Source organism: Leguminivora glycinivorella, chromosome 17, assembly GCF_023078275.1.
Source record: "Leguminivora glycinivorella isolate SPB_JAAS2020 chromosome 17, LegGlyc_1.1, whole genome shotgun sequence".
Classification (NCBI taxonomy): Eukaryota; Metazoa; Arthropoda; class Insecta; order Lepidoptera; family Tortricidae; genus Leguminivora; species Leguminivora glycinivorella.
In genome coordinates this window covers 17988907-17999281 of record NC_062987.1, presented here as the reverse complement: position 1 = coordinate 17999281, position 10375 = coordinate 17988907, and the positions used below count along the sequence as shown (strand labels likewise).

General features: G+C 38.8%; 1 protein-coding gene across 1 annotated transcript; it reads right to left on the bottom strand.

Annotated features, from left to right (window-relative positions):
• Window positions 1-1862: 1862 nt before the first annotated feature.
• LOC125235122 (chymotrypsin-2-like) lies at window positions 1863-10080 on the bottom strand. Its single transcript, XM_048141557.1, has 5 exons — window positions 9958-10080; window positions 9156-9432; window positions 8333-8567; window positions 4354-4533; window positions 1863-2294 (listed from the first exon to the last, which is right to left on the bottom strand). Exons 1-5 carry the CDS (start codon window positions 10058-10060, stop codon window positions 2022-2024), a joined length of 1068 nt encoding a protein of 355 aa, XP_047997514.1. The 5' UTR covers window positions 10061-10080; the 3' UTR covers window positions 1863-2021.
• Window positions 10081-10375: the final 295 nt, after the last annotated feature.

Below are 10375 nucleotides of genomic sequence, written 5' to 3'. Positions count from 1 at the left end.
TACTAGTTTTGTTGTTAAACACCATCTTGCGACATATATGCCCATCCAAACGTTTCTTTTTTAACCGCCTTCCAAATCTCAAAGGAAGGTTTTCAATTCGTCTGTATTTTTTATTTTTTTTTAATGTTTGTTCCTCGATATCTCCGTCGTTACTGGACCGATTTTGAAATTTTTTTTTTATTGAATGTATATGCATACAGATTGGTCCCATTTTTCTCAGAACCCAGTTCTGATGATGGAATCCTGAAGAAATCGAGGGAACTCCTCAAATCTGAAAGGCATACATATGGTGATTTTTGTGTTTTTAAAGGAACAGCATGCATTTACGTACGGAACAGTGACATTTGGTGCAGTGGAACTCTTGATGATGGTCAGAATGGAACTCCTCAAATCTGAACGGAACACTTATATTGACTGGTATTTTTATAAGAACAGCATGCACTTACGTCCAGAACAGTGACATTTGGTGCAGTGGAACTGCTGATGAAGAGTGAGCCGCCCCTGGTTACAGTTCCGTTCTGATAATCATTCTCATCAGTAAGTACTTCAGAATCATCCAGATTTCAAAATTGGTTCAGAAATGACGGAGATATCGAATAACAAACATTAAAAAATATACAGACGAATTGATAACATAATCCAACATTTGAAAGTATTTATCACCAGAACCCCAAAGGAAGGCGGTTTTTTTTTCTTAAAAATTATTAAATATCACTTTTTTACTCTTAAGACTGGGTGTATTTTGATAGTGGGTCAGTGAAGGCAACAAGTCCTTGATTTCAAATAGCTGAAGATTAGTTTTTATAGATTTTGGACGGGACCAAAAAAATATGCTATAGAGGAGCCAGAAATAGGAAAAAAAACTTTTGTTGTGATATGGTCGTAGGTATCCTATTGGTATCCTAATCTTACATATTAGCGGCCTTATGATTATCACGATCAAGGTAAAAAGTATAAAGAAAACTGTTTATTTAAAAATTAATGTATTAGCTACTAAAAGAAACAAAACAATAAAAGAATTGACTAGCTATGCTATTAGGTATAGTTAATGAGAGTGGGCATACAAAAGAAACTAATACCCCACCATCACATGACAATAAATGCGTTTTCACATTATCCGATCCGGTATCGGATGTAGGACCGATATCCCATATTACATGCACCATCTTGGATTTTTTCCATTGAAATCCTTCCGACATCCAATATCAGATCGGATAATGTGAAAACGGACTAAGGGTACACATCAACCGATCGAACAATAACAATATGAACAATAACTTCAAAATTCTACAACAACTCTTTCAGTTTTCGTGCGGTTCGACTGTGGAATAATCTGCCCATTAATATTAGACGTGCAACTTCATTACCCATTTTTAAAAAAATGTTGAAGGATCATTATTTGTCTACTTCATAAACTTTCTGTTTTCCAAGAAATTTCATGTCGTTGAAATGGTCTCCATAGTTATATCTCATATATTGTTGTATTTATTAGTATATGTAGTCTATCATAGTTTTTATATTTGTAGTATATGTATTTTATTATATTGTACATTTAGGTACTAGCCTTCTGTTATTCTTTTTTGCACCACCCGTAAATTTTATTCCGATCGCCACTCGACTATCTGAAGGTTGTCTGTAAGAGACCGCTGTTTTAGCGATAAGACCGCCTGTTGTTACCTACCACGTTGTATCTGTTCTGAATTATGTTTCTTTTCTTCTGTAGTGTGCAATAAAGTATTTTATTATTATTATTATTATTATTAATATGTGTGCGAAATTCAAATTTTCTATGCGAATTAAACCTTCGCCCCTACATTACCAATCTATTTTCAAGTGCTATGCTCGTCGATGATTCCGCCAACGTCAAGGTTTAGGAAGGCACACGTTTTATGAAGACAATTGGCCGGGGAACCCTACATTTTCCAAAGTTGCCGCCTGTTTTTGGTGCCAAGATTTGGTTGACAATCTAGAAACTATCGATCGATGTGTGACACCCTTAAAATTGTCTGAGAAATAACAGTTTATTCCTCATATTCGCCCGCTGACAATCTCAGATTAGGTACCAAGAAGTCCTTGAAGCCACTAACCCTCGCGTGCATATCCGGGTACCCACGAGCACATGGGAAGCCCCAGGACACCAAACCGACCACTACCCTCTTCACTCCTTCACACACTTCTTTGTCGCACTTCTCCCACTTTTCACACTTCTCGCAACTTCCTTTTACACACTTCTCTCCCGTCTTGCACTTCGTTTTCCTTGATTTCTCTAGCCATAAACCACTGCCGGAGTCACCCTGAAATGATGAAGCAATTTAATATGGTGCATGATTAAGGCTACTTTCAAAAAAAACGTCAAAATAATGTAAAATTGATAGTTTTAGTCGGTGAAATACTACACTTTCCGTTATCCAATGGATTTATTTACTTCAAGTTTCAGTTAGAGCGTCTTATTATCTTGATTTTTGTAAGACTGGATTTTTGAAAACTAACTCACTGAATTAATTATGAATTTTCTCTAATGCACGTTTAGAAAAACTCACATATAGAGCGGAATTAGTCGATCTTATTTGTAAAATTTGGACAATTTTGAATACTAAAACAGGTAAATTTATAATTAGTATATCCTGTACTGCAATCTTCTCAGACTACATTTTTATTATAAGGTTTTGAAAAAGAGTAAACGAGGCTAAGACGAATTCAATTTTTTTCAGAAATCACCCAAAATTAAGTGTCAATTTCTTTGAAAATCTACATCACATCGAAGTAATTTTTGTACTTAATTAATCTGCAACGTTTACTTAAATTGCTTTTATGCCTTAGTAATTATAAATTGCTATTATTAATTTTTGGCAATTTTTTGAAAACGAGCCTTCACCGGTACAATTGTTACCACTTTTGGACATTTTCTCATATTTTGTTAGACCAAGTAGAAAAAGTCCTATAATGTGATATATATTTGTAAACCACTCGCAAAGCCCTTTAATTTGATACCACACACGGTATGATCGAGCGCTCGGTTGCGATTTCACTGTTTTTCACACGAAAGCCCTCTTAAACATTTTTCGTTTAGACGGAAGAAGAAGAGTGAATCAGCAAATAGAGACAGAGTGATGATGGGCGTGATTTCTTAACTATCTTAAGGGCCCTCCTCACTCGCGCGCAGATATAATCCAAACTCGCGTTCGCGGCATCAGTATGGAGGGCGCTTTACTCTTGCTGAAGCTAGGAACATAAATACTACGCGGACGTCCGTCGTCGTCGCGCGACCGCTGACGCGGATCTGGACAATGAATATATACTTAACCGTGCAAACTATCGGTCGACGGTCGTGGACGTTTTGGTGATCGTGCACACTGATCGGTCGCGGTCGCGGTCGCTCGACGGCGGACATCCGCGTAGTATGTTCCTAGCTTAATACTGTTAGAAAGACACCTAGCGATATAACGTCGCGCCGGTGTGGTTGCCCTGCTGACACGGGTGTGACATGATCAAATTTCATTCGGTTTCCTTGTGAAATGAGAAGCATCGTAATAGGTATGATCCTGTTTCGAATTCCGGTAAGTACATTTATATTTGTGTAATGAGCACAGATTGTTCATGGATGTTTTCTAGGTAAGTATGTGTATATTATATATATCGATATCTGGATACCCATAATACAAGCCTTCTTGAGCGTACCGTGGGACTCAGTCAATAGTGCTAGAATGGCCCACAGAGTAGTAATAGAACAAGTGATCTGAAGACCGGCTGTGACCCACGGCTGTGACCCAACAATGGCGGACTTTTTTTTTTTTTTTTAATTTTATTTTATGGCTTGGTGGCGATTCAAGCCAGCAATGGGACGGTTTGCGATGTGCAAACACGATTTAAAATCAAAATAATTATAATTCAGTGACGTCAAAGAAAATCAATTTCACTTAATTTGTCAAAAATTAATTATTTTACTTGAAACTTAGAAATATCTTGTTTTTTTAATAATGACTTGCAAACACTATTTAAAAAAAATACTGGTCACACTCTTGTTTTGCAGTTTGTTGGTTTATATATGTAATATTGTGATTTTCATAATAATGATAAAGTTTCTTCTGAAAAGTTGCTCCGTATTTTTTTTTATGATTGTTGTTATTTTTATACAATTTGACAACGCATGTAGGCATATTTTATTATTTTTCTGGAGATGTTTTCGCCACGGGCGCCTCGATCCGACTGACGGGAGATTAGTGGATGAGGTCATAGACAAAGCTATCAATGTGGATGATGGAATCACAGGTTTTTCTTCGGAGTTATCCGCGCGTCCATAGAATTGTAGGTTCATGGAATGGCCTATAATATTCATTTATTTATGATACTTACATTGCACATTCCCTGCCCAGCGCCAAGCGTGTGCATCGTACAGATCTCGACCTTCTCCACCACGTCCGGAGTCTCCGCGCTAATCTCGTCCCTGGCCCTCTGTATCCCTTCTTCGCACTCGGCTTGGCTTAGGGAGTACATTTGCAGCTTCTGCAGGAGGTCTGGCAGCGATCCCCAGCTCTGCAAATGAAGTGTGTGATGAATGAGCCTATTCTGTATCAGATCAGCGGGCGTAACACAGTTCTTAGATTAACTTTATCGCGTCGGTGCATCCCTATCGCACTTATACTAGTAAATAGTGCACCCCAATCGCACTTAGAAATGTTGTTTTGTTCAGCCATATGTAATGTCAGTAAATAAGAGCAAAGCGTATTCATCCTTTTCTTTAGGTGCTGGAGAAAAGGATACTATAGTTTTCTTAGTTCTTTTTACTGATAGACTTGTTTGGAGTATACATTGTGTCGGGCCAAAGTCAATTTTCTAGCAGGCGGCAGAAGTAGCCATCGTATTCCTACTTCAGCTTAAGCACTTAAATAGCCGCTTTCCAAGCTACGTTACCCAAATTGGTATCCTGGTATTCCTGGTCCTACCGACCTAGCAAGGTCACAAACGCTATCATCACATAAACAACAAAACGCTCTGTCTCTCTATCACTCTTCCGCATAAATGCGCAGGCGACACTTGCGTTATGCCTCAAAGTGAGCGATTGGTGTTTTATTTTGGATTTTTGCGGTGTGAGAAAAACAGCATGGAGTGATTTGGGCTTCTTTCTTAAGTTTAACGTCTGGGTCTTACCATAATATCGCGTCCGGGAAATTCGGGGTTGACGATTAGCACATCATCCTACAAGGACACCCAAATGTTATCTTCTTATACGAGTACTAGCTTTTACCCGCGGCTTCGCCCGCGTAATAAAAGTATTCTTATTGAAACGTTTACAAAAAATAAGATTTTCATTTGGATCCGTAGGTTTCTTTGTAGGTACATCTGTCCGCGATTATTTCGATTAAGGTAAAGCGGGGCAATTCTCGACTGGGGGGGCCATTGTAACTGATCTATTTGCTTTACGGTCAGCCAAGAACCTTACACTGCTTTTTGGCTGACTGTACCTTACACATATTACTATTGTTTTAAAAGAAATTCTTGCAATGATTGTAGAATTGTTACACAGCGACCACAGCGTAGGTAGTAGGTACGAATATGTATGTATTTTACCTATATAAATATTTATACTGGGGAAACTTCATACAACCCACATAGCCAGTATCTCGACGCTATGGTCGGTAGGATAAAAAGTACTTCCTTGCATTATCGCTTACAATTTTTTCCATTTTGCTTATACTTATTGCAAACGTAAACTTATAGAAGGCAAGCAAACAACGATCTTCTTACAGCACATTGAATATAATAGTTATCAGGATGCAGGATACTCGCCGATGCCTACTTACTAATCCCTTCCCACTGAGCCACCTGCATTTTACTTAGATTTTATTTAGATATCGATTGCCGACCGATTATTCCGATTATTCCGACTGTATTCCCTATCCCTATCCCGATCCCGATCCCTATCCCTATCCCTATCCCGTCCCCGTCCCCGTCCCCGTCCCTGTCCCTGTCCCTGTCCTTGCCCCTGTCAAATTATCATGTTAGGAGGTGAAAATCCTTTCTTAGTGCTCCTCTTTTGGCTATTTTGGATATTTTCACCCTATTGCACTACGACAGGGGAGAAAATTTCTTTTCCACCTCATTAGATTTTAAAATCGTTGTATTTAGCGTAATCAGCGACCCGATAAACCATAAAAACGATACCCATATTGTGTTTTTGACTTTACCCCCTTTGCACCCCTTTAGGGGTCAAATTTTCAAAAAACCTGAAACATGTATTTAGTCATATGTCTTTAGGAATCCTCCTGTGAAGTTTCGTATAAAATAGTCAAACTAATCTTGTTTCCCCATACAAACTTTGAACCCCCATTTGAGTCCCTTAGGAGGCGAATTTTGAAAAATCCTTTCTTAGTGCTCCTCTACACTATATAAGGAACCTACGTGCCAAATTTGACATCTCTAGGACCAGCGGTTTCGGCTGTGCGTTAATATGTCAGTCAGTCAGTCAGTCAATATCTTCTTTTATATATATTTTTGATATTTAAACCCCATTGCACCACAACAGGGGAGAAGGTATTTCACTTCCGCCTCGTTAGATTTTAAAAACGTTGTATTTATCGTGATCAGCGACCCGATAAACCATAAAAACGATACCCATATTGATTTTTTGACTTTATCACCCCCTTTTCACCCTTTTAGGGGTTAAATTTTCAAAAAACCTGAAACACGTATTCAGTCATATGTCTTAAGGAATCTTCCTGTGAAGTTTCGAATAAAATAGTCAAACTAATCTTGTTTCCCCATACAAACTTTGAACCCCCATTTGACCCCCTTAGGAGGTGAATTTTGGAAAATCCTTTCTTAGTGCTCCTCTACACTACATAAGGAACCTACGTGCCAAATTTGAAATCTCTAGGACCAGCGGTTTCGGCTGTGCGTTGATATGTCAGTCAGTCAGTCAGTCAGCTTCTTCTTTTATATATTTAGATAGAAGATTAATTGCAAATAAAATGTTATCAGTCTCAGTAAAAATATATTTAGTTGTGCACATTATTTGTAACTCAAAATTCCTTCAAACAGAAAGTCGAGTGCATTTCATATTTTGACAAACGCGGCAAATACTTTCAGAAGTAGAATCAAAAACTTGGATGTCACCACACCATAAAATGGTTCAGGGACTTCAGGGTTATGTCGAATATAGGTCGATATCATAATAAAGAATCTAGCTAAAAGCTGTCACAGTAAATGTCCTTCTGATTATTATATTTTCGCAATCATTTTGGTGTAATAAAAAATCAGTTGTTAACAAAAAAATATTGGTGCGCTATTTAAGATTTGTGTTATAATAGTTTTTTTACTGTTCTTTTAAATCACTATTATCAATTTATCAATTACATCTGAGCGATAAGGATTTACAATATTTAATTAATAGCTATCTTAGGTCAGTCTTGGCTAAAGATAAAACGTTTATTATTAATAAATTGATTATGATTATGATTATACATTAGTACAGATAGTGGACAAAAAAACTTAAACTATAACTTATATAAAAAATAAATAAACCTAAAAACTACCCTCCAGGCCCTGGCCCCTCGGCAGGGTGCCCATCACGCAAGCAGCATTCCCGCGCTGTATTGCAATAGCAATTCTTTGCGCGAGAAAGCTGCCGGCGCGAGGGTCACCTGTTGCCTCCCTCGATATCATACTTTTATGTAAGTACATGTTCATTTAGGTACATGATGAGTTCATATAAAGTTCCAAAGGGTCGAGTGGCTATGTGTATCTGGTGCCGTAGCCGAATGACATTTCTGCGACACGAAACGAAACGCCGCAAAAGGTAGTCTGGCTCTGTCGCGACCATATTTGAGGATTTACTGGTGAAACCGGATAAATCGAGAAAATTTGCCCTTGAAATAACAATTTTGTGGAAATTGCACATAGTTCGAATTTCAAAAACCAGTTTGTTCAACTTATTGGGTTTCACCAGTAAACCCTCGATATGCACGAGCGATAGAGATAGATCTCTACGACCGTTTCGTTTCGTGAGCGTTTCGTGAGCGTTTGTGCCATTCGGCTACAGGTTACATAGTCTCGTAGGTCTGTAAGATCCACCCATGCATAAAGATACTATAATTTAGTCATATTAATCCCTATGGAGCGTAAGAGATTGGTTTCACAGACTAAGCATCTTGAGCATGTTTTAAGTAGGTACCTAAGTGCTGCAACTACGGACGTCTAAGCTCAGAATAAATTAAAAAGTGGAAATATTTTATCAAGATTTCCAGGCAGTATTTTTCTTCCTTTAAAGTTATTCTGAGCTAATACCTAATAGAATTGGTTATGAAAAAATACGGACGTTCAATTCAAATCTTACCGACAGTCTCCCCCATCCGGTAACAGTCAGGAGTTCTCCACCTCCGACCTTCTTGAAGCTCAGCGCGATAGGTCTGGCTGGAGAATTATCAGACAACGCCTCGGTCAGCCACAGAATGCCTACGTCATTCTTGATGGTGACGTGGTCCCAGGCTGGGTGGTTCAGGTACCTTGAGAAACGGATCTCTTCGTAGCCGTGGCTTAGGGCGTTGCTTCCGATCTGGCCACGGAATGTACTGTAAGAAGATGTCAATTTTATTATCTACACAGCCTGGTAAAACTACATTTTGATTATAAGTTTGACGTGTCTGTCTGTGTGTCTGTCTGTCTGTCTGTCTGTCTGTCTGTCTGTCTGTCTGTCTGTCTGTCTGTCTGTGTGTGTGTCTGTCTGTGGCATCGTAGCTCTCCAACGGATGAACCGATTTTGATTTAGTTTTTTTTTGTCTGAAAGCTGAGTTAATCGGGAGTGTTCTTAGCCATGTTTCATGAAAATCGGTCCACTAGGTCGCGGTCGGGGGTTTTTTCAAAATTTTAATTTTATGGTTAGGTTATTTAAAGGTACAATTAGTTATCACAGTCGGTTATGTCCTTGTTTACTAAGATGGTGCAGTCAGAAGGTACTAATAAGCTACCAGTGATGATCTGCACACTTACAGGTAAGAGATCGATTGATTGATTGATTGATTGATTGCAACCTGACTGGCTAGCCGAAGTGCTCTCTCTCTCTCTCTCTCTCTCTATCTCTATTGCTCTTCCGTATTAGCGCAACAGAACCAGTTGGTATCCTTTACTACATAAACCAAGTTAAAGCACCCATTACTTACTCCATCAACTCCCCTGTCCACCACGATATGACAACGTCCACACAGTGCGCCGCAGTCAAGACAACATCCGCCTTAGCCACGAGCCCCCCGCACACGAAACTCTTCACGTACACTCCGATCAGGAGCCCCACCATGTGCTCGGCGTACGCATCGGGAGCGTCCCCGCCGCCCACTATGCGGCTAGCTGATTCCACGGGACGCGAGGGGGCGTAAAAGTCTTGAGGGTTGTAGCGTACTGATGAGTGTTGGAGGTCGAAAGCGTCTTCGACAGGTAGACCTGAAAGAAGACGTAAAGTTGTTCATTTCTCTGAATCGTCGAGTGTCGACGTAGTGCGTTTTCACAGTATCGAAACGAAATCCGACCGATAACGAATGTAGGATGTCAAAAATGGCGCTATATCGATTTGGATAATGTACCTACTATCGGCTGTAAAAGTGCACGGAGAAATTATGAATGAATTCATTGATATTTTCGCCATGCACTTTTGCAGCCGATAGTACAAATAGCTTCTCTTCTAAATCTTTGTCCAAAAATATAAGGTCCACTGATTTATTTATTATTATTACTCAAGAACGGTTACACCAATGAATAGTTAAGAGTCCATCTAAGGCACCTCTGCACTGAGTTTGAAGTGGAAGAGTATGCAAGCGTTCATAGGCTACGGTGATAGCTTACTATTAGGTGGGCCGTACTCTTGCTAGCCAGTTAGCAAACATAGAACTTGGAATCAATTGGTGCTTTTCTTTGACCACAAGTCCTGATTATCTTAAAAAGCATCAAAGTATAATTCAAGAAACTTACCCATAGATAATCCTAGAAGACCTAGGATCAATAGATACACTGAATTAGTCATGATTGTTGTTTGGTTAACCACAAACACTGTTATGATGAGCCGTAACTTCATCGGCTATTTATATCAATTAATATTTACCATTATCTCTTTACCTGTGGTGACTGATTATATCTACGCCCTTCACAAATAAATAACTAATTAGTTCCATTGTTGTCTCTATCCGATAATTAGCGCATGGCCTAATTTCAATAATTCCTTTTTGTTTTTAGGTCAAAAATGTTTTTAAAAACATTTGGTCAATGCTCAGAATTATCTGCCTTGTCGGGTGATTTTTAAAATAAACTTCGCAGTACATTATCTACCTAACTTAAGATAATAAACATTTATGTTATTTATTTTTGTTCTGTTTCTTAAACTTGGCGGTAG